Here is a 24217-nt window from a genome sequence, read left to right as displayed (position 1 = left end):
ATATTGATCAATGGTATATAATTGAAAAGTCCAGAAGAAAACCCCTACATTTATGGTCAACTGATACTTAACAAGGATAGTAAGACAGATCAATGGGGAAAGAATAGACTTTTCAACAAATAATTCTAGAAAAACTGGATATCCACAAGCAAAAGAATAAAGTTGAAACTCCCTGTCTCACAGTTATGCAAAAATTAACTCAAAATGGATCAAAAACTTAAATGTAAGGGCCAAAACTAGAAAACTCGGAGAACACATGGATGTAAATCTTCATGACTATAGACTAGGAGGTGGCTTCTTAGGTATGACACCTAAATCACAAGCAGCCAAAGAAAAAATACACAGGTTGGACTTCATACATAAAAATCGTTGGTGCTTCCAAGGACACTACCAAGAAAGTAAAAAGACAGCCTACACAATGGCAGAAAATTTTGGATGTCACAGATTCTCTAAGAGTCTAGTCTAACCAGAATATTGAAAAACAACAACTTTTAAAATCAACACTGAAAAGACAAAAACCCAATTTAAAAATGGGCAAAGGGGTTGTATAAGGCATTCTTCAAATGGTCAGTAATAAGCACATGAGGTGTTCCAACACCCTCAGTCATCAGGGAAATGTAAGTCAAAACCACAATAAGTTGTCACTTCACACCCACTACAATGGCTATGGTAAAAAAAGAAAAACAATAACAAGTGTCGTCTGGGATGTGGATAAATTGGAACCCTTCTACACTGCTGGTAGTAATATAAATTGATTTAAGCAGAGAGCCTGATGCAGGCACTTTGGTAAACAGTCTGGCAGTTCCTCAAAAAGTTAGAGTTACCATATGACCCAGTAATTTCACTCCTAGGTATATACCTAAGAGAACTGAAAAAATATGCTCACACAAATATTCACAGCAACAGTATTCAGAAAAGCTAGTAAGTGGAAACAACACAAATATCCATCAACTGACAAATAGAAGTAAAATATAGTATATCCATACAGTGGAGTATTACTCGGCCATAAAAAGGAACGAAGTATTGGGGCACTTGGCTGGCTGAGTTGGTAAAGCATGTGACTCTTGGTCTCAGCGTCATGAGTTAGAACCCCTATGTTGGAGGTAGTGTTTACTTAAAAAGAAAAAATCTAGGGCGCCTGGGTGGCTCAGTGGGTTAAGCCGCTGCTTTCGGCTCAGGTCATGATCTCAGGGTCCTGGAATCGAGTCCCGCATCCGGCTCTCTGCTCAGCAGGGAGCCTGCTTCCCTCTCTCTCTCTGCCTACCTCTCTGCCTACTTGTGATCTCTGTCTGTCAAATAAATAAATAAAAATCTTTAAAAAAATAATAAAAAAAGAAAAAATCTGAAAAAAAAAGGAAAAAGGAATAAAGTACTGACACAATGGATGTTAACATGTACAACATAGATGAATCTGGAAAACATGATACCAAGTGAAAGAAGCAGACACAAAAGGCCCCATATTGTATGATTCCATTTCTGTAAAATGGCCAGAATAGGCAAATCTGCAGAGACAGAAAGTGGATGAGTGATTCCCAAAGGTTGTGGGGAAGAAGAGTAGGGAGTGACCGCTAATGATTATAGGGTTTCTATTTGGGGCAATGAAAATGTTTTGGAATTAGACTATGGTGATGGTGCACGACCTTGTGAATATACTAAAAACCACTGAATTACATATTCTAAACGTATGAATTTCAGGAGTACCTGGCTGGCTCAGAAGGTAGAGCAGACAGTTAATCTTGGGGTTGTAAATTCAAGCCCTGTGCTGGGTGTGGAGATTACTTAAAAATAAAATCTTTACCAGGAAAAAAAAATGTGAATTTCATGGTATGTAAATTTTATCTTAATAAATGTTTAAATGAAGTTCTTTAAATTATCTTACCTATACTATTGTAATGTAAACCCCTAATGAGGTCATTGTAGAAGTCAGTAAATATAAAACAGATTAGGAACATATTTCAAGGAAAAGTTTATAGAGTTGAAGTGGCAAAATAATAACACAACTGAGTTGACTGGGAAGGTAGAAATAAAAAATGAAGCTGAAAATAAAATTCATGATTAATGAAAAGGTATTCTGGATCCACAAGTTTAGGTGAGAACAGAGGAAAAAGAAACTAATTCCTTATTTAGTAATTTTTTTTAAAGATTTTTTTTTTTTATTTATTTGACAGAGAGAGAGATCACAAGTAGGCAGAGAGGCAGGCAGAGAGAGAGAGGAGGAAGCAGGCTCCCCGCGGAGCAGAGAGCCCTACGTGGGGCTCGATCCCAGGACCCTGAGATCATGACCCGAGCCGAAGGCAGCGGCTTAATCCACTGAGCCACCCAGGCGCCCATATTTGATTATAACCCTGAGTCACACCACCTCAGAGACACAAGAAGGTTATAAGAATAGCATTATTATGATCCTATTTTATTTGCAGCTCAAGGAGATAGAACAAGCTGTCCAGTTTCACACAGTAACTTAATGATGAAATTAAGAAATTTCACTGAAGGCTTTCTCCTAATGTTTTACCTGCTTGCTATTTTCATGTTGCAAATATCATCTGTGTCAACCTTAAAGTGACATAATAAAGCTATATTGGCATTGCTCAGTCTAAACTCATCAAGAATTACTGTTTATTCCAGCTTGCATTCTTTTTTTTCCCCAAGTTTTTATTTAAATTCCAGTTAGTTAAGAGACAGTGTTAAATTAGTTTCAGGTGTAGAATTTAGTGATTCAACACTTACATAAAATACCCAGTTGCTCATCACAAGTGACATGTTCCCTAATCCCCACCCCCTGTTTAACCCATCACCTCCCCGTCCCTATACTTATGAGTCTGGTTTTCTTGGTTTGCCTATCTCATTTCCCCCCATGTTCATTTATTTTGTTTCTTAAATTCCACATGAGTGAAATCTTAGGGTAGTTGTCGTTCTTTGACTTATTTCTCTTAGCATAATACTCTCTAGCTCCATCCATGCCACTGTACAATGGCAAAATTTCACTCTTTTTTATGGCTGAGTAGTATTCGTGTGTGTGTGTGTGTGTGTATGTTTGTGTGTGTGTGTGTGTGTGTCTACACACACTACATCTTTTCTTAAGGTTTATTTATTTGAGAGACAGAGAGCATGTGCCTGCATGAGGAGGGGGAGCGGAAGAGGGAGATAGAGAGTGAAAGAACCTCAAGCAGTCTCCCCACTGAGCACAGAGCCCAATGTGTGGCTTGATATCACCATCCCAAAATCAGGATTTGAGCTGAAATTGAGAATCCAACACTTAACCGACTGAACCACCCAGTCACCCCACACTACATCTTCTTTATCCATTCATCAGTGGATGGACGTTTGGGACCTTTCCATAATAAGGCTATTGTAGATAATGTTGCTATGAACACTGGGGTGCATGTATCCCTCCAAATTAATATTTTTGTATCCTTTGAGTAAATAACTAGTAATGCAATTTATTCTACCTTGCATTCTTATATGAAACTGTTTAAAAAACTTCTGTTTAGATGAGACTATTCCACTTTCTGGTTACCGGAGAATTAAAATTTAAAATGAAATTAAAATGTTTCCTTAACTGAAATTACAGATTAATAATTTCTACCTAAATATCCCAGCCACAATAAATGAATGAATGAAGCTATTTACCACACAATTGTGAAGAACCAAGTTCCTTCAATATAGCCTTTCTCTCACATTAAACACAAGAGGCAGAAAATAATATCATCTCATTGGAGACTTATGGGAAGAACATTTTGCAAGAACACTTTATGCTTTAAAAACAAGTGTCAGCCTCTTCATTAGCTCTTCTGCCTTCCTGGGGCCAGGAATCACAGGGACTATTTGTGTAATGCTTTCATATCTTCATTTTACTTAATCCTCTGTTTACAACAACCCTTTGAGAGCAGAGGTTACGAATTATTACATTATTATCTAGTTTACATTTTGGGAAGCAGAGGTTCAGCAGAGGGACTTGCTCAAAGTCACAGGCTGGTCAGTGGCAGGGCTGGGACTCAATTGAGGCTAGATCTTCTATTACCAGATCCCATCTTTTCACCGCATCCCCTACTTCAGGTAAGCTGTGTTAGAGGCAGTCTTAGGAATTCCACAAGAAGACAAAATAAAAGGAGGGAAAGGAAAAGCAATGAGGAAATAGGGATGATGACAAGGGAAGGAGATGTCTTATTAGGAAATGAGTCTAAACACTTTCAATTGCCCCAAATGCCCCTTAAGTGGCAACCGTGCCAAAGTTACTCTGCTCTGTATCTTACGCCCCTAGGTCTACAGCTACTGTTATTTTACTAGTTACCAATCATGTTGGAGACTTAAACGCCTAAAAGAAATGTAAAGATTTTTCTCTTCTGAGATTCTGACAGCAGAACTTGGCCCCTCCCACAAAGGTCCGTGGCCCCTAGGTCTCGGTCATATTAAATGCCTTGGGGGTCGAAAAAACCGCGAACTGTAGGGGGAACCAAGGGAAGAGGATTTGGGTTGGGGGAGAGACTAAGGTTGGGCTAAGGCGAGGGGGAGCCTGCGGTGGAGCTGTGGTTGGGGGATGTGGGTTTTGTGGCTAAACTCAACGGTAGGGTAAAAAACCAGTATCGGAGGTGACTTTCAGGTCCAGGGAAGGATAGGGGAGCTGAGGGGCTGACCTGGATGAAGAAAGACCGAAGAGGAGGCGAAGCTGCATGGTCCCCGGGGCGCGAGGATGGAGGCGAGGCCCCCCTCACACGTCTGTGATTGGATGCTCCCTTAAGTCCCTCCTCCCCAGACCCCCCTCTCCCCTCAAGCCCCGCCCACGCCACCGGGCGCGCGCCTGGGGAGCGGGGAGGGGGACCAACCCTGAGAAGGGGGGAGGGAGAGAGAAGAGGCTCGTGCACGCGCCCCACTGGCTGCGGGTGCGCGACCAGCGCGCTCCCGCCGCCCGCGTCGCCATCTTTTCCCCCTCCGTCTGTCTGTCTGCCGTTGGCTTTGTCCGTCTGCAGCGCCGCCCCTCGGCTCCCCGCCACCGGCTTGGCTCGAAGCCGCCATCCGCCTGCCGGGGCTCAGTCCCGGAGAGCCCCGGCCCAGCCAGCCCGAGCTGCGGTCCGGGGCCCATTGTCCGGCGGTCCGTCTGTCCGGAGGCGGGGCCCACGGACGCGGAGCGCCGCAGAGCGCCGAGGCGCCGGGTAAAAAGAACCCCGTCTCTTTCCCCTCCTGGGTTAGGCTGAGGATGCAGGGGCTCCTCGCCCTCCCTCTTGTTGCCGGCTGTCGGTCCTTTTGTCTGTGTCTGGGGAGGGGGCTCCGGCTTGCTCTGGCCGGGGGGCGGGGGAGCCCAGGCGTGGACGCTCGCCCAGCGCCGGGTTCCTGAGACGAGGCCGGACCCGGCTGGCTCCCCACCGGCCGTTCCTCTTTCAGTCCCTCTGTCGGTCTCGGGCGCGGGAGGGGCGTCCGCACCGCCGCCCTCCCGCGGTGGGCCCAGGTCGGGCAGGGCCGGGCACAGCCGGGGCGGCCCCGGCGTCTGACAGGCTGGGGTGGAGCCGGGAGAGGGGGAGGATGGGCGTGGGAGTGCAGACCCGGGTGTCAGTCCCGCGTCGCGGTCTCGCAGAACGGTTTCTAAATTTAGATTTCTGAGAAGACTGTGTCGTCTGAGGGTTTGTCTGAGCCGCCTCGGAAGACCTCTGGCTTTTGTCGATAATTCCTGGGAATCTACCTGTGATCATGCTTGAAGAAGCCAAAAGGACCATCTCGGTACACATGCTCCAGACCAAAGAAAGTGGGAACAGGGTCAGTGAGGCAGCTACGTGACCGGCTTTCTTTCCTCTCCCTTTTGGCAGATAAAAATCACTGGGATTCAGGCGAGTTTACTTTGCTCCGTGGGAACTGCACCAGAGCTGGAGGTGGGAGTGCACCCTCTTTTTTTAAAGATTGGATTTCACCTTTTTTTTTCATGCTCAAGTCTGTGGTGTGTTCTGGAAGCTGCAACCTAACACCTGTGGGAGAGCAGGGACAATGTTAAGGGGAGATGTTGGCCCCCCTCCAAAGGACTCATAACCTCGGTCTAAAGACAAAGCTTCCTTCCTTTTTACATAGAACCCCTTGTAAACCTGGATCTCACCATTTACCTTTCTTCCTGTCCCGTTTTTTCTTCCAGATGGTGATGTTCAGGCGGCTCTCCATTTACATTTTTGTGTTGGTTTTAGATTCAGGCTTGGGAACTGAGGCAGTGTTAAAAGTAAAACTGAATGCGTGATCTTTAAGTCAATGTGTGTATGAATTTTAGCTTTTACTGCCTATAAAACTGTTGTCTAACTTCTGAGATCTTGCTGTATAGTCAAGAATGCACTTACATTGCCGTTTATGTGTGTATGTATTTTCTTTTTTTTTTATTTTCTAGAGTCCACGACTCCCCGGGCTTTCTTTTTTTTGAGGGAGAATAGGGTGTTTTCCTGTTTTTTTCCCTTAATCACTCAGGTGTGAAGTCCCATTGGGTACCATCTGGTCAGTTCCCCCTTCGGCCACTAGGAGGATTGTGAAATGGAGTGGACCCTGCCTATTTAAATATGCAGATACTCATCTGTGTTTCTTACTTGTAGCGTTAGCATTGAACTGTTGCCTCCCAAGATGGTCTGAATTGAGCCTGTCTCAAGTTATTTGGTCTTCATTCGGAAGGATCGTCATTACTTTTATCTCACAGTTTCAATTTTTAATCTTGATGAAGAGAGAAAATTTAAAGATTAGTTAGTATTTCATTTTTTCCCTTATATAATAGAGAGGTATAGCTCTGCAAATTTTAGGAAAAAAATGATAACCTGCATTTTATTCAGCTTTCTACTTTGTGATTCCACAGAGTTATAGGAAAAGACCCAAAGTGAATATGCCTTCACTGTTTCCATTAATAAAGTAACTACTTGATTAGAAAGAAATGACCTAGGCAAACAAAACTTAGAACAGGAATACATACTGCCCTCTAACTAGTTAACATTGATTTTTACTGTATGCATTTGGAGTTGGGGGTTGTTGGTTGTTTTTTGTTGTTGTTGTTGTTGCTTAATTTAAGGTCTGAAAAAGAACTATGTTTGATATGCAGATATGATAGAAGACTGCCCGAAAGCTGCTTCCTTTGCCACTTCCTGTGGAGGCCTGTCTTTGCCATTTGCGGTTTCTTTCTTCTTTTGGTAAGGGGAGGCAGGATCTGATTACAGGTCTGAGGTCCTTTCTAGCTACACTGAGGAGTTAGTTGGCATAACTGGAGATGAGTCTTCACTAACTGCAGTGCAAAGTATAGTTAGCAGTGCCTCTCATAAGGCCTTGTAAGGCATTGAACTACTTATTTATTCAATGTAAGTACAGTTTGAAAATGCAGGAACTGAAAGAAAACTTAGAGGGTGATCAGATCCATATTCTTGTCTTTGGTAGGAAAGACAGTCTCTCTTTTTAATCTGTTTATTCACTGTGCTTTCATAGAAAATTTCACAGTTTTCACTACTAATCCATTTCAGACTCTCTAACAACACTTACTGCTGGGAAAGTCTTTCTTATAAACTAACCAGGAACCTCCAGGCTTAGGAAATCTGTTCCCTCCAATTTCAGGGAAGCAGATGCAGGTCTCTGCAGCACTTCTCATTTGGGGAGCTTTTCTCTTTGTTCTTCCCACTGATCTCTTGCTACATAGAGGCTGAAGTGAAAGGAGGCACTAAAGTTATTAAATCTGACCGCCACTCCAAAGCATGTGAGCAGGGCCAGATTGATGTTCTGCACTGGGGTGTTGAGTTAGCAACAGTGTGGATGGCATCTGGCTGTTCTGGTGAGAGCTCATCTTCAACATTGGAAGCTTAATTGGTTTTAGTGCCCTGTCATCCACAGGACTCAGCACTGTGCATACCCCACTAGGTAAAGGCTCTATTTTCCATGTTGATCTCATTTATAGATGCCTAAAATTTCGAGACCTTTTCTGTCTCACAGGGATGGGATGCTTTGTCACCTTCAGACAAGATAACTTTTTGAAAAAAACATCTGGAGGCTCCCATTTGTGCGGATTGCAGGGCCTGACCTCCAGTGGGCGGATAATACGTGAGCTGCCACCCCCTTTTGCTTCCTTTTGCATTCACGGGGGTTATCCCTTTGAGCCTGCAGTGCTTCTGAACCTGTTTGCCTGAGTTTTTTGCTTCCTTTTCTATCCTCTGACCTTGATCATGATCACTTAATAGTATTCTGGATTCCACAGATAGATTTAGAGTGGCATTTTCTAAATCCTTTGAAGGCATCCCCTCTTAAACTTCTTGGGATCTTGATGTTGTGCTAGAGATCTATTCATTTCTTTCTTTTTAAAATTCTATTATTGTAACTGGTGAGTTCTATATGCTCAATAACTATTTTTAAAGTTTTATTTTATCTTTAATTTTGTCTAATTTCTGGCAGAAATGACATGTGCTAACAATATCCTTCTTATTATAGGTCAGCATCCTACAAGGAGGTAGTAACATATCCAGTTGTGAAACTGGGAAAGGCCAGAGCTCTCGGATCAGGGAAACATGTCCCGTCGGAAACAGACAAATCCGAATAAAGTTCACTGTGAGTACTGGGTTTTGTCTTCTGGAACCTGGGTACATTAAGGGTTGAAATGAGAGAGTCATCTGAATTTAAGTGAAAGGCTCACAGTAGTTTGTGAAGGAAAATAGGGTTAAAGAGTTTGAACAAGATTTTAAAATGTGGTTGCTGGAGGTTTTAGAAACCTGTTTTAGTAGGTGTACTTGATCATATCAACAAACATTTATAGGATATCTGTACAAAGCCTTGTGCTAGATGCCAGGGCTATAAAACAATGTAAAGATACATAAGGCTATAATGTAGCCACAGATACATAAAATAATATCTAAAAACACAAGATAGTATGTGCTGAGTGCCATATAGGGGTGCTGTAGACTGTGTGTACGACAGAAGTTAAGAGGAGGGAGAGAGTTCCATGGACTGAGGAAGGACGGAATGCTTCATGGAAGAGGCCCTAGACTGTGAACTTGAACTGGGCCTTAGAAGGTAGGAAGTGGATTTTTTAAAAAAGGAAGAAGGAAGAGATAAAATCAGTAGGGGAAATCATGTGAGCAAAGATATAAGGGAAAATGCACAGGGGTGCCTGGATGGCTCAGTGGGCTAAGCATCTGACTCTTGATTTTGGCTCAGGTTGTGATCTTAGTTCGTGAGATTGAGCCCTACACTGGGCTCCATGCTCAGCTTGGAGTCTGCTTGGAATTCTCTCTTCTCCCTCTGCCCCTCCCTCCACTTGCACTTGTGTTCCCTGTGTCTCTCTTTCTCTAAAATAAATAAAATCTTTAAAAAAGGGGGGGATGCACATGTTCAGGCGATAAGGAGACTGTATGAAGCAGAAGTTTTATTTATCCAGATGTCATAGGACACAAGATGAGGTTAGAGATGTTAAATTCTATGTTGTAGAGGCCTGAAGACCAGTCCAAGTTCATACTACATACTGTGGACTATAGGGAGGTACTGAAGGTTTTCAAACAGAGCATATGGATTGCCATTTAGAATGTAGTGTTTTAGGGACTATGAAGCAGAATATGGGAGGGATCACATGAGAGAAAGACTAGAACAGGAAAACCAGATATGCGTTATTGCCTTGCATTGTTTCTCACCAGTTTTATATGTATGTTTTATTTCATCAATTAGACTACAGAATTCTAGAGAGAGCCTATGTCCTTTTTATATTTCCTGCTATTCCTCTCTACTTCTCTCTACTTCTAGCACTGCTTATAATAGAGGATATTCAAAAGTGTCTCTTTTGCATAAAACTATGCAGATTTGATGGAATTAACCAGTTTCCTATGATCTGGGCAGATGAGCATCCTCACCCAAATGTTTAAAAAAGAGCCAAATAGCACTCTATTATTATGGAGGACTGACTAAATAAGGTACAGCAACATCTGAAGAGAATCCAGTGGCATGACTATGACAGGTTTTCTTGAGGAAAGAACTCTACATATGGGAGAATACATATATAAAATAAATTTATTAAAAACACACCAGGTGTCAGGTTCTGTGTACCTTATTGGGTAATTTCAAGAGAAAGAAAAAAAAAAAAAACAGTGCGAACAGAGGAACGAGGAGGACTTCAACATTGTATAGGTTAATGAGATTAGGGTGGCAGACCTCCACATACAATAATTCTTCAACTTAAGTCTTGGGAAGGTTTTATAAGAGAACAAGCCTGATGTGTCTAGGAGTATATTCTGGAAGAGGTGGCAGTGGAAGTCTGCTTAATACAAAGGTGCATGAGTGGTTCAGGCAGGGTTTAGAAATTGCTGCTAAAACAGTGCAAATGTGGTAGGCCTGAATGTCAGACTGTCCAGAGCAGTATCTCTAGCCTAGGTAATCCAACCCAGAGGTTTAGGAGGATAGTCTTCGCTCTGGTTGAAAATGAGTATTAAAAAAAGACACAGATGTGACCCCAAGAAGGCAGGGCAGGAAAGGTACTTTTAGTAGAGATGAGGTGTTCACAAATAAGGCAGTCACAGGAGTTGGGCATTTACCTGCAGAAGCACCTGTCCAAGAAGACTTGGTTAGATTTAAGGCGAGGAGCTGGCGGAGATGATGGCATGATTGTGATAAGGCCAGAGGAAGCCAGTGAAGGCCCATGTGGTCCGTCCCTGTGTCCACAGAGCTTACATCTGACCGCTGACTCTATTCCCACCATAGCCGAATGCAGGATGAGCTGGTATTAGGTCAGAAAACAGAGGGACACACAGGCCATGGAGAAGAGAGTATCACACATACACAATGGCAGAAATACCGTTTCCAGAATGAGTGAACAGCGTATTGTGGCTGAGTGGGTGGAACTGTGCGGGCTCTGTGCTGGGGACCGTTCGAGGGCTGTGAACAGAAATGTTCACCTGCAACTAAAAAGCAGACCCCCAGGGAAGGGCTGTGATGCATTTGGGTAGGGAACCGTGGAGGCTTCTCAGGTAATGGACTAAGCCTGACGAAAGAAGAAAAGACACTGAGGTTTGCTAGTGTCTCAGGACTTTCTACCTAATGACTATGCGGGGACTGAAGCCAATCCTACCTTTTTCAAAAGGGCATCTTCTCATTGCCCATGACAATAATGGCAAGTAGGAATAGGTAATTTCAGTCTTCTGGCCACTGGAGTCTCCTATTTCCTTGCAGTAAAATGGAACCAGTCGAATGTATTGAATTTAATGCTGCTCATCTATTTAAAGTAAATGGAATGGACTCAAGGTCTGGGAGGCGAGAATGTCTGCACAAGCTTTGCTGAAATGGTAAAGCCAGTCGGCACTTGAGTAGAGTAATGGCTGAGCTCCATTACATCTGCCTTCTGGGAAGGAGATTGTGTAGCATGAAGCTCAAAGCCCGCCTCAAAGAATGTATTAAGAATCCCACTGCTGTAGCCTGACAGCATTTGTCAGATCCACTTTAGAAGCCAGCGGGCAGGCTGCGCTGGCAGTTACTCGGCTTTCCTTAGGACTGTCTCTGTATCTAAATTACTGTCATGATTTCTTCTTTCCCCAGTAACATCCAGGCATACTCGTGTATAGTTTGTTCAATTCATTAACAGATTTGACACAGAGCTTTCTGAATAAAAGCCCAGAATTGTTAGTCTCAGAGAAACTGTGGATGGACTGTTAGACCTTCCTCATATCACCTCCTTCTGAGTACAAGTTTCTGTCAGCTGTTTCTAAAGAGGTTGAAAATAGAGTCCCTTGTACACTCTCATTTGGTGTTAATGCCAAGCAAACCACTAAGAAAAGGAAAACTTTTTTTTTTCCTTAAGAAAAACTCTTTCTTCAGACACTTTTGTTTTCAGATTGCAAAGTACAAACAAAACTAAAAACTTTGAACTTCAGTAAAAGCTTCTTGGCTTTTACAGACAAGTAGGGGAAAAAAGCCTTTAAAGTCCCTTCTCTTCCAAAAAGCACAACTTGTTTTGTCCTTGTTCGTTCTGTCAGCATCCTTGTGAGGTAAATGGCTGTGTTCCCAGCATGTGGTAGCACCTTGGGTTTTAGAGACTGTCAGCTGGAATGGAATCCTAAGCTCCTCATTCCCAAGATTAGCTCATTTTTTCTTAATTTGACATCTGCTCTCTTAGAATTTTTTTCAGCTGCTTTGCTTTACTTAATTTTAGTCAGCCAGAAATTGCATTTATTTAATTGCATCAAGGACTCAATACAGAGAATTGTAAAATCTTTGCCTTTCTAGTAACTTTCATCCCAGGCTTCTCGTCTGTTCTACAGACTTGCTAGAATGGCCTTGTTCTTGTCTGGTCTGAAAAACCTTAGCCAAATCAAACAGTATTTTGATTTCATACCCCACCCCCTGCCAAAAAAAAGAGAGAGCTAGCACCTTCATTTTTACTGTAGAGCTTAGATGACTTGTTCTCAACTATTAATAGACAAATAAATACCCGTGTTAAATAAGATGGTTGCCCTACATTAATATCTAAAGACCTGAGGTTTTTTTTAACCTACTCCAATAGTCTCAAGATAGAAAGAAATCATAATTCAACATTATAAAAGCAGGCAATTATGTAACATTTCTTAAGCACCTGTATCTCTGTGGATCACATTTGACTTGAGTTGTTATGATACACTTTTAGGTATGTAAAAGGTATCACTATCTTTTTATGAAACGATAATTCTGGAGAGTGGGATTTAGAGCTTAGGTAAATAGTGACTACTGGAGGATCATTCATGTACCTTCTCCTATGAGATAAGCCAAAATCACTTTTCTAATGATTTTTATATATTTTGCTTTATATTGATAGGAATAGCCCTAAGGAATAAAGTTTCCATTGACCTTTGTAAGTCAGGAATAGAACCAAATAGAAGAGCACAGTTTTCTTTCCAAACAGCCAAAAAGGAATAACAGAATTAATTTATTCCAATAATCGTAAGTGAGATTGCCAGCAAAAGTCCTAGATAGGGACATCTTCTAGATAGACTCTTCTCTGTTCTGTGAAGGCCTAAATATTAGACAACATCAATAGACAAAAGTGCTGAGCTCAAGTTTATGGGTCTAAACTGAATTACTAGTTGATCTGGAAAGTCATCCTTTTAGATGCCCTTTTATTAATCCAATGGTAATGACCACTGGTAATTAAGGGGGAAAAAAGTTTTCTTCGTATGTTATAAACCTAGTTGGTTTCTGAATAGGTTTCTTTAGAGATGAGAAGTGTCACTGATGAGAATGGTCTGCCCCTTGATAATTATCTGCTGGTATATAATGTGTCCCTTAGGGCCACTTCTGCCCATAGTTTCCACATCTGGAAGCATGCATCTATCCAGAAGAATTCAGTAACTAGTCCACTTGGCCATGGTCTCGTGGTTACAGTACAACCACCATGAAGAAAAGTATTTTCCTTCTGCAAAAAGAATGAGGAGGTGCTATAATAGAATTCACTGTTTGCCTTCTCTAGCAGTAATATTTACCCAGTATGTGATTGTGATATTTTAAAAATAGACTTAAAGCTGCTTATTTTTCTTTTACTGGAGGGCTTTGTGGCTAGAAGTTCACTTGAACCCTCAACACTTCTACTCCCACTCACAGTATTGATCAGAGTAGCCCCAGCATGGTAACTTATCACAGGGTATCAGAACTATCAAAATGATAGGTCTCTTTTTCAATGACTGGCCCTGAGAATCTTACTTTGGTATTTGAGGTGTAGCATCAGAGTCTTATGGTACAAAGGTAACATTATCACTATGATCAGAACCCTTCTTCTCACAGAGATAAGTGTTTGTTTTCAGCAAAATCACTCTGATGAACCACCTAACCTCACATCTCTGCTTGAAAGAAGTTTAAAATATGGATTTTAGAGCTATATAGTCCTGGGTTCAAATACTTTGCTTTCCTATAAACCTGAGTTTTCTCTTAAGTAAAGTATGGGTAGGAAGAATACCTAACACATAGAGTTTTGCAGAGAATCTTTAAGATAGAAATTATAAAGCACTTAACATAGAGCCTGGAACTAGGACATGCCAAATAGTAATTATTAGTGTTTAACACTTAGCATATGGATGCTCACTGAATTTTTGCTGAAAAAATGCCTAAAGTGAATCACATGAAGCCTACTTCATGTCAGTTCTTTCATTGCCCAAGGACTTATAGTACAGGTCAACTGACCATTTCTCCTACCTCATTGTATCCTGTCTTGGAATCCAAGCCTGTTTACTTTCCTTTCTCTCCATTAAGAAAGCGCCTGGCCTATTGTCAGACATTTCACTAGGGCTTTTTATTAGTCTCTCTTGGTGGCTGGAGAATGGGGACTGTAGTTTCCACTCTGACTGAGATAATGGAAACCTCGAGAAACCCAATTCTCTTTTCTCCTTCTGCCTGGCCTCTTGGAAATAAAAGAGCACTTAAATGTTAACTCTTCAGTAACCACACAGATCCTAAGAGAGTTCATCGAAAGTAAATGCATAATCAAGGACAGGTCCAGGGCTTTTGGATATTCCATACAAGAAAAGAAAAAAGAGGGGCGCCTGGGTGGCTCAGTGGGTTAAGCCGCTGCCTTCGGCTCAGGTCATGATCTCAGGGTCCTGGGATCGAGTCCCGCATTGGTCTTTCTGCTCAGCAGGGACCCTGCTTCCCTCTCTCTCTCTCTCTCTCTCTGCCTGCCTCTCTGCCTTGTTGTGATTTCTCTCTGTCAAATAAATAAATAAAATCTTTAAAAAAAAAAAAAAAAGAAAAGAAAAGAAAAAAGAAAACAGACCACATTGACCAAAGAAACTGATAAAATATTGTTGCAAATTGGTTGCTGTCTTTCAGGGAGTTTATTCCTCAGCAAAAATGACTTCCCGTATTACCTGTTCTTTTAATCTACTATTCAGCCAGTTGTTGATTTGCTTGTGCCTAATTCTGATAGACCCAGAAGTAGAGTCAAGGAAGAACTTCGAGAGCATGTCTTGGAAAGAAGATGGCTGAAGATGAGATTAGAGAGATTGTTATTGGAAGGGTTAGTTGACGCACTTGTTTGTAGTCAGAGCTAGACACTGAGCCAGGGCCACAGTGTTAGTATACTAAGAATCAGAGATTGTGCCCAGATTTGTTGCCCTATCTTTATCATCCTATCATTTTGCCTCTTCTGCCTCTCTCGCCAGTCCTGATGGAAGGTTATAAAAGGAATTGAGATTCTGAAGTTAAATGTGTAAAGTGGAAATTGATTACCTTTTGAAAGGAGTCAAGATTAGGAGGATTTAAGCAAGTGATGCTTTCTAGAGCATCTGGCTTACTGCCCGGGAAGAGTAGCGGTGCCCAGAACTCCAGGAGGCAGCAAGCTGACTTAGTGATGGATGACCCCACCATGGGGTACCTGCCTGTCTCCTACCTTTGAATGGTCTGACTTTCCAACCAGCTTCCCTGGGGATACATGCTGCCCAGCTGGTGGCCTGACTATTTTTCCTTGTGACCACCAGGGGATCAAGTATTTGCTGGGCTAGAAGAGCAAGCCCGCCAGGCGATGATGAAAACTGATTTTCCTGGAGACCTTGGCAGTCAGCGACAAGCTATCCAACAACTAAGAGATCAGGACTCCAGTAGCAGTGAGTTCTGCACCTTCTGGTAATGACTCAGGGCAATGGGAGAAGAATTATCAGAGTGTGTGTGCTCTGGGGATTGTGCATGGGGGTTGGGAGGAAGATATGAAGAAGAAGATTTGTGGATCCTCAGTGTTCCCAAAGATGTTCTAAGGTGTATGAGCATATGCTTGTCCAGAGAGAGGACAGGTTTGGTATTATATATATATTTTTTAACTCATGGACTGCTTACTTGGTGCAGTACCATATAGAGATAGGTTTGTGATGACTGTGATAGACAGGAGCATAGGGATTATTATTGCTCAACCTGTCCCTGAGTTAGGTCAATTGAAAAGAATTTCTGTCTCCTAGAATCTATTTACTCATAATTAACAAAATGTAAGAGTGGCATTAATGAAATTTTTGCTTGAGATTTCATTATAACGTTATATAAGAGGATTTCCTTACTAATGAGATTATGCATCATATAAAGTGCTGAAGTCAAAGAGCACCTGGCTGGCTCGGTAGAACAGGCGGCTCTTGATCTTGGAGCTGTGAGTTTGAGCCCCACAGTGGGTATAGAAATTACTTTAAAAAAAATTTTTTTTAATGGAATTTTTAAAAAGGAGTAAAATGTTAAAGTCAAGGTCTTCCCACACCAAATCCTAAGTAAATCCCTGGAAAGAGATGGAAAAGACAGTGGCTGGTAACTAGCTGAGCCTCACAGATCATCTGTTCCGTGAGCTGCCTGAACAAACACATTTTGAGATGTGTCATTTCCTAGGATGATCTCCTTACTTTACTAATCACATCCATCTGACATTAGTTGGTATTACTGTCAATTCAGAGTGATATTTTTAAATTTTTCTCCACATTGACGAATAAATGACAAATAAAGAAGGAAAGAATTCAGCACCTTCTAGGAACTACAGTTTCCACTCTAATAACTTAGCAACAAAAAACAATAATAATTTAGCATCTAATAGCAAATAAAAATGAACCAAAGGTTTCTAGAAACCCTGTGGGAGTTACCAGTTTGAGTAATAGGATAGGAATGGCAACATCTATAAAGTCTAATAGGCTTCCATTCTGGAAAAGCTGCATCGTCCCTCTAGATGGCATACTTATTTTGTAAAAATCATTTAGTAGAGAGATATGTTTGGATTTTTTCACCACTCATGTAATGTGTCTGATACAATGTTGTCTTAGACTAAGTTTACAAATATTCCAAATAAACTGGTGAGAAAATATGGTATGATTTAATCTGTTCCAGTCCTTCATTATTTAGATGCATTCAGATGAAAGCTTTGGGCTAGGGAATAAGGCATACAGGGCCCAAATCCAGTCCACCAAACAAGTAGAATATCTAATAGAGACATATGTAACTACTAGCAGATGATTTGGTTAGATTTTCTTATAAAGAAAAGGAATGTAATCAGTTTTGCCAAGATGCTGGTGGATTTCAGAATTGTACAAGGTGGTAGTAGAGAGAAGACAAGAAGCACTGTTAGCTGGGAAAGCTGAGTCTCACAGGTGAAAGTCTACCTTGTATTTCTCTTGCTCATAGTCAGGCCCAGGAATCCAGTGTGGTTGGGTTGGGGCTGGAGTCTCACAGCTTACCTAGACTTGGCTTCTTCTTATGATCTTCAAGGTACTAGCACTTCTTTTTTCCCCTTTTAGAAATTCCCTTTTTTATTGTGTGTGTGTGTGTTTTTTAATCTTTCCCCTACCATTTTATAAGTAATAGGGGAAAACATCAGCCCACAAAAACCTTGCAGATTCCCCCAGTCACAGGCAGACCACTCCCCCATAGCCACATCCTACCCCCTAAACGAAAACAAACTCAATTCTTACTTTAGTCACAAGAAAGTATATTTCATCCTTAAGAATGGCCTGTTCCCTTCACTTAATGCAGTCAGTTATCTGTCAGATAATCCAGAGACCCAACAGAAACAATGGATTTATTTAGCCTAGAATTCTGAGTTTCTAGCAGAGTAAGAACACCCTGAGTCAGGTAGCACAACAAATGGCCTAAGGTTGGTTGCTGTGCTCTTTTTTCCCACTGGACTGAACAAACCTTTCCCCATAAGGTGACATCACTACTACCTCCTTTCTTGAAAAGAGGAAGAAAAAAATGTGTTGGTTTTTCTCTTAAGTGTGCCTTAGGGTTGGTTGGGAGAGAAAAGATTAGTGGGACTCGGAATAGAACAGTACATGTGATGCCACTGGAAAAGCTGTACAGGGGGGTTATGGAGAAAAGTAAGTAATAGAATCAGTGAGAAGTGTGGGTAAGGCAGAGTTGGTGTGTTGTGGGAATGAGCATGGTGTGAGGTGCGTGGGAGGTGTGATTTCAAGTATGAGATGTTTGGGAATCGTGTAAGAATTATTTTTAGGATAACGTACAGGGCCCAGTAACTGTTGTCTAATGCAATTTTGCCTGAGATTTTCTCTTTAGTGTAAATGGCATTATAAACAATAGCTCTAGCTCTTTCACCAACATGATTTGTACCCAACTGTACCGACTATACGTTGATACAAACTCCATTATGGAAGACTTGAATATGTTTTCCATTATAGCTACAAACTCTAAGATGGAAAGCAACTCAAGATGTATTCATGCAAAAATCAGAACAAGTGACCAATTTGTGTGTTCCAGGTGACAGTGAGGGTGATGAAGAGGAGACCACACAAGATGAAGTCTCTTCCCACACATCAGAGGAAGATGGAGGGGTAGTCAAAGTGGAAAAAGAGTTAGAAAATACGGAACAGCCTGTTGGTGGGAATGAAGTGGCAGAGCATGAGGCAAGTGACAACAGCTCCCGAATTCAGGACCCCCAACCTTTCTTTTCTACTTGGCTCTGATATGTTTGATCCACAGTAACGATCTTGCATCTGGTGGTCTCCTAGGCCTTCATGTGAAGACTTTCTTCCTTCACAGCTCCATTTACCCAAACCCCCCACGCAGCTCTCATCACACCAGCTTTCCTATCCTTCCACATATGACTAACCCAGGTACAGCTTCCCCACTTCTTTCCAGACAGAATATCCACTTTTACAAGACTATCAGCCGACTTCTGAAGTGTACTCTTAAATATGCTTGCAAATATAAGTCAGAGTGACCTGAGGTGCCAACTTCTCTCTAATGTGTTTCCTGAGGATTCCTGCAAGAAGCACAGCAGGAGGAAAGCTAATCTTCTCTCTTCAGAGTTTACTGTGGGGAGTGGGGGATGGATCAGCTCTCTTAGGGCCGCCCTGTGTCCTCAGGGCAGGAAGCCTTGGAGAAAATAAAGATAGGAGTAAATGTGATTCCCTTTCCCTATTACTTTTCCCTTCAGTCCATAATGGGACCTGAGAATAACACGTGATATCAGGTTGTGTTCCTTTTAACACGACACCCTGTTAAAAGAGGTAGGGGCAGGGCAAAGAGTGGTAAACAGTCTTAATGAATTGCCTACTTGTTGAATTGCAGGTCACAGGGAACTTGAATTCTGACCCCTTACTTGGACTTTGCCAGTGTCCCCTCTGCCAGCTAGACTGTGGGAGTCGGGAGCAGCTGATTGCTCATGTGTACCAGGTATGGGCTGGGGAGCCACATGCTCCGGAACACGAGTGCCAGCACCTTGTTTAGCCTTTGCCTCAGCTCCCAGGGGAACCTTGGGTCGTTGCTTCCAGTAAGACTCCACTCTAGTCCCCAGAATGTTTTAAAGAATAAGTGGAGTGTGTTGTGTAAACCTGTTCTGGGTTCCCAGACAGACACACTCTGAAAATTAAATTTTTTTTTCCAAATTATTTAATGCACATTTGTTTATTTATTGATTGATGAGGGGTGAGTGGAGCAGGGGCAGAGTGGGAGAGAGAATCCGAAGCAGGCTCCACACCCAGCATGGAGCCCAGTGCAGGGTGCAGGGTTTGATCTCACAACCCTGAGATCATGACTTGAGCCGAAATCAAGAGTCAGACCCTTAACCCACTGAGCCACCCAGGTGCTTCAATGCATATTTTAAATAGTGAAATAGAAACTAACATCTGTTAATAATGAGGCCTTGTTTTAAAGAAGAAAAAATGAGTTAACATAAATGTTTCTATAATACTAGAAAAGGTATAAATGAGGGGATCAGAAGAACATAAGCTTTTTGTTGCTCTTTTCTTCTCTGATCCAGTCGCAGAGCACCTTTGCCTTGTGATCTGTATTAGAAAGGCATTAGCACACATGGCAGCCTGGGTTTTACGTAGTTGGTTCATGAAGGGAAGCCTTTCTTTAGAAGATTGTTTTTCAGAGGATTTAAGAAAAGGCAGGACAAAATGCTTTTGGATACCAGTCTTCCTAGCCAGCTTCTACACTTGGCCTTCATTGCTCCCTTAATATGCACCTGTACCTGCACAGTGTGAGGCTACAGACAGAAATTATCCCAACCATGAATTCTTTGCAGTTTTGAAGAGGGCTCTGGCTCTGGAGCTCTGTTGTTTACAAGCCAGCCACATGTTCCAGAATATAGTCAAAACTCTAATGAAATCTGAACAATAATTGGATTGGCCTGGCCCTTCTAAAGGGCCGTTAACAGAAGAGACTCTTACTTTTCCAGGTGCTAAGCAGGGAGAATAGTTGCAAATCCCTTGTTCTGAGACTAAGGAAAAGGGACATTTCCCAGAGAGCAGTTTCTAAGTGGGTGTAGATTACCTTAAAGGAAGCCTGAGCTGACAGATGAAGGCTCTGTTTTACAGCACACTGCGGCAGTGGTGAGCGCCAAGAGCTACATGTGTCCTGTCTGTGGCCGGGCCCTAAGCTCCCCAGGGTCCTTGGGTCGTCATCTCCTAATCCACTCGGAGGACCAGAGGTCTAACTGTGCTGTGTGTGGAGCCCGTTTTACCAGCCATGCCACGTTTAACAGGTTAGCTGGTCACCTAACCCTCTTGCTCTGGGAACAAATTACTGGGTGTGGGTTCTGCTTTCCCAGATCAAAAGAAAGGCTAGAGATAGGTAATGCAAAGGTGACTGACTCTGGAAATACAAGTAATGAAGCCAATAAATATATCCGTTCCATTAGATATCCCCAAAGGGAAATGAGTGCTCATTTCTTTCACCTATTAGAGTAATATTTTCATCTACAAAGATATTGGGGGGGCGGTCCAATAACATTCATGATAAAGCTTGGAGAAGTTACAGGGTGGTAAAAGGCCCCTGATGTGAGGACACAGTCTGTACTGTGACCCAGGAAGGCTGGAACTGTGTGAATTGTGTCCTAGTTAAATTGCCTAGGATATAATGCAGAGTCGGCCAGGGCAGGAGGGGTTGGGCCAGTGGACTCCCCTAAAGGCAGCCTCTACCTCAAGAGGGACCACCATTTCCACAGTAGGACTGCCCTGCACAGCTCTTAGAAATACCAGCCAGCTGGAATGAACCCTGCGCATTTGTGGGGGATATCTGGCAGGTGGCTCAGTCTCTAACTCCAGGAGGGCTTTAAAATTTGGTAGACCACCCAAGCCCAGAGAAGGTATGAGGTGGGGGAGGTCAGAGGTCTCCCAAGTACTCAAATTTGACCCCTAGTGGTCTCCCAAGTACTCAAATTTGACCCCTAGTGGTAAACTTGGAGCAACTGGCCTAGTAGGACAAGCGTTAAGTCAGAGCTGTATACCTGAGCCTTGCTAGGAGACGCTAACAACCCAAATTTTTGTATTCCAGTGAGAAACTCCCTGAAGTACTTAATATGGAATCCCTACCCCCAGCCCATAGTGAGGGTCCCTCCAGTGCTGAGGGGAAGGACATTGCCTTTAGCCCTCCCGTGTACCCTGCTGGAATTCTGCTTGTGTGCAACAATTGTGCTGCCTACCGTAAGCTACTGGAAGCACAGACCCCCAGCGTTCGCAAGTGGGCCCTACGCCGACAGAATGAGCCATTGGAAGTACGGCTGCAGCGTCTGGAACGAGAGCGCACAGCCAAGAAAAGTCGGCGGGACAATGAGACCCCAGAGGAGCGGGAAGTAAGGCGCATGAGGGACCGTGAAGCCAAACGCCTGCAGCGCATGCAGGAGACGGACGAGCAGCGGGCACGCCGGCTGCAGCGGGATCGGGAGGCTATGAGGCTGAAGCGGGCCAATGAAACCCCAGAGAAGAGGCAGGCCCGGCTCATCCGGGAGCGGGAAGCCAAGCGGCTCAAGAGGAGGCTGGAGAAAATGGACATGATGTTGCGAGCTCAGTTTGGCCAGGACCCTTCTGCCATGGCAGCCTTAGCAGCCGAAATGAACTTCTTCCAGCTACCTGTGAGTGGGGTGGAGTTGGACAGCCAGCTCCTGGGCAAGATGGCCTTTGAAGAGCAGAACAGTGGCTCTCTGCACTGAACCCGCCTGCCCTCCTGCTCACCCAGGTCCACGGGGATCTGTGCTACAGCCAACTCACAAGGCCTTGTCCTTACTGCCAGAGGAAGGCCTGGGTTTGCTGCAGGTGGACCTAAGCACCTCTTGCATGTGGGAGCAGGATGATGGGGTCAGCAGGGAGCCGGATTAAGGCAGCTCTGGACAAGGGAGTAGGCACTCCAGGGAACTGGACTCCCAGCCCACTGCTGCAGGGCATGCTTATAGGACTATGGGGCCCAGTGCGGCCCACAGAGTTGTGAGGGCAAATAAATTAATTTTATCTTTACTGGCCTTTGTCTGCTTTTCTCTCCATTTCATTCTAGGAAATGAAGTGATCTAGGAGAGTCCTGGGTGGAAATTTTAGGTGGCCCAGAGATCCCTTGTTTGGGCCTTTACAGGTCAATGAGGCATAACTATGACATTAAAGAAAGAACCGATGCTAACTTTGTGGGTCCATTCCCACAACCCTAATGAAGATCATCTATAGTCCCAAAAGCCACTTAAACCTAGCTTACCTTTTCCAAACTCAGAAGTAGATGCCTTTCCTCCTAGCTGGCATTTTCTAAAGAGATGCAGTATTCAGGCTAGGTATTGGCTACTTTTCCCAGCAGATTGCAGTTTGTCAAACTTTAAAAACTATCATAGATAGTAGTCACCTTCATTTAGGAGTATGTTCATAGAAACAGCTCTAATACTAAGGTCTGTAGTACCGAGGAGCTCTCGTTTGAGAGAAGAGATGATCCATCTTTTTATTTATACCCCAGAGCCAAGATAGGATAACACCCATTGAGAAAAATCCAGAATTAAGATGAGACGAGAGCTCAAGCTGACAGTGGTCAAAGCCAGAGCAAAGTGACAGTTTGTATGTCTGCCAAACCAAGGAGGAGACAAGAGCTGAGGTCATTTCTAAAAAGTGTCTGTGATGGTACAGAACAAGTACAGAACTTTCCTTAGCCTGCACCAAAGATTGTATACAGTTTAGATAATTATAGATCTTGAGGTCCAGAAGGAAGTGCCCTAGTTAACTTGTAGCCAGAAAAATAACTATGCCAGGAATGTGGACCTCTTCCAATATCATAACAAGGAAACTTGGACTCCTCTCTGACCTCCATAGGTTTAAGGCTATTTAATAGTGTTAACTGACCCCCTTCCCACCACTGAGCTACGGTTAATTCCTACCAGGCAGGCTGAAAGATTTCTGTTCTGGGAAAATAAAAATTTTAATAAGCTTATTCAAAAGTACTGGACATTTGAAAGAAAGTACTTAATTAGTCAAATGTCTGTCTGTCACAGAGCTCCATACTGAAGTTCTCGGGATACCTCAAAATGGTTGAGCACTCTCTATGTGTTAAAGATTATTCTGAGCAGATTAGATGGATTATCTCCTTGAATCTTCACAACAAATTAGGAGTTAATACAAACTCAGGAGCCCAATGCCTGGATTTAAAAAGCTGCACTGTCATTTAAAAACTAACTTTGGGCAAGTTACTTAACCTCTGTCTTGGTTTCCCCAAACACAATGGAAATAATAGTATGATCAACAAATGACTATCAATCTATAATTAATATATATTAATATATTAATGATATAGTTATTAATATATGTAACTTAGGATGGTTTGTGGCACCTGGTAAGTACTCAATGAATGTATCTGAGTCACACTCCTGTATCTGAGTGTTTCACCTCTTACTACTGGCAAGCTTTCTAGTTTAGAAGCAGTAGTTTAGGAACGCCTGGGTGGCTCAGTTGGCCTTTGGCTCAGGTCATGATCCCAGGATACTGGGATCTACCGCCGCATCAGGCTCCCTGCCCAGCGGGAAGCCTGCTTCTCCCTCTCCCACTCCCCCTGCTTGTGTTCCCTCTCTCGTTCTCTCTCTCTGTCAAATAAATAAAATCCGTTTTTTAAAAAAAAGTTAAAAAAAAAAAAAAAAGCAGTAGCTATGATTGCAGCTGATGTATTCCAACAATTTTTGGCAGCATTCCTAAGGAAAGAAAAGAACTGGAGAAAAGGCCAGCAGTGAGGACATCTACAAGTCCTTGTGATTGATTGTACCAGTATCTAAGTCTATAGGTAGACTTCCAGGTCACTGAAAGACACACCAACAGAATGCGCAGATCTGGTCAGAGCCCACCACATAAAGATGGGCACTATTAGCCATTACAAGCTCTCCCATGAAGGGCTTCTATCCCCCACCCAACAGTCACTGTCTGAGGCTGGGATAAGAAGAAGGCGCAAACACCAAAAGGAAAAGCTAGTAGTTTATATAGATAGATATATAGATATATAGATATTGATATATATTGTGTTTACATAGTCCACAAGTTAAATGCAGGTATCCATAAGAAGAGCATTAACAATAAAAATA

At 42.8% G+C, this 24217-nt stretch overlaps 1 protein-coding gene across 5 annotated transcripts; it reads left to right on the top strand.

Annotated features, from left to right (window-relative positions):
• Nucleotides 1–4834: 4834 nt before the first annotated feature.
• Nucleotides 4835–22108, top strand: ZNF821 (zinc finger protein 821). 5 transcript variants are annotated; one of them, XM_045989419.1, is made up of 9 exons: nucleotides 4835–5147; nucleotides 5796–5858; nucleotides 7049–7136; nucleotides 8416–8532; nucleotides 15402–15527; nucleotides 18157–18302; nucleotides 18970–19074; nucleotides 20223–20389; nucleotides 21181–22108. In XM_045989419.1, the coding sequence occupies exons 4-9, from the start codon at nucleotides 8493–8495 to the stop codon at nucleotides 21833–21835; spliced, it is 1239 nt and encodes a 412-aa protein (XP_045845375.1). In that variant the 5' UTR covers nucleotides 4835–5147; nucleotides 5796–5858; nucleotides 7049–7136; nucleotides 8416–8492; the 3' UTR covers nucleotides 21836–22108. The 5 variants fall into 5 exon arrangements, with proteins under 5 accessions (XP_045845375.1, XP_045845377.1, XP_045845378.1 ...); XM_045989421.1 differs by lacking the exon at nucleotides 7049–7136; XM_045989422.1 differs by lacking the exon at nucleotides 15402–15527.
• The last annotated feature ends 2109 nt before the right edge of the window (nucleotides 22109–24217 follow it).

The sequence above is a fragment of the Meles meles genome, chromosome 19 (assembly GCF_922984935.1).
Source record: "Meles meles chromosome 19, mMelMel3.1 paternal haplotype, whole genome shotgun sequence".
Classification (NCBI taxonomy): domain Eukaryota; kingdom Metazoa; phylum Chordata; class Mammalia; order Carnivora; family Mustelidae; genus Meles; species Meles meles.
This window is presented reverse-complemented; position numbering and strand designations above follow the sequence as displayed.

Coding starts and splice junctions, on each gene's coding strand:
- ZNF821 (XM_045989421.1), top strand. CDS start 8,493: ATGTCCCGTCGGAAACAGACAAATCCGAATAAAGTTCACT. Junction 8,533..15,401: donor AAATCCGAATAAAGTTCACT/GTGAGTACTGGG, acceptor TGTGACCACCAG/GGGATCAAGTATTTGCTGGG. Junction 15,528..18,156: donor AGATCAGGACTCCAGTAGCA/GTGAGTTCTGCA, acceptor TGTGTGTTCCAG/GTGACAGTGAGGGTGATGAA.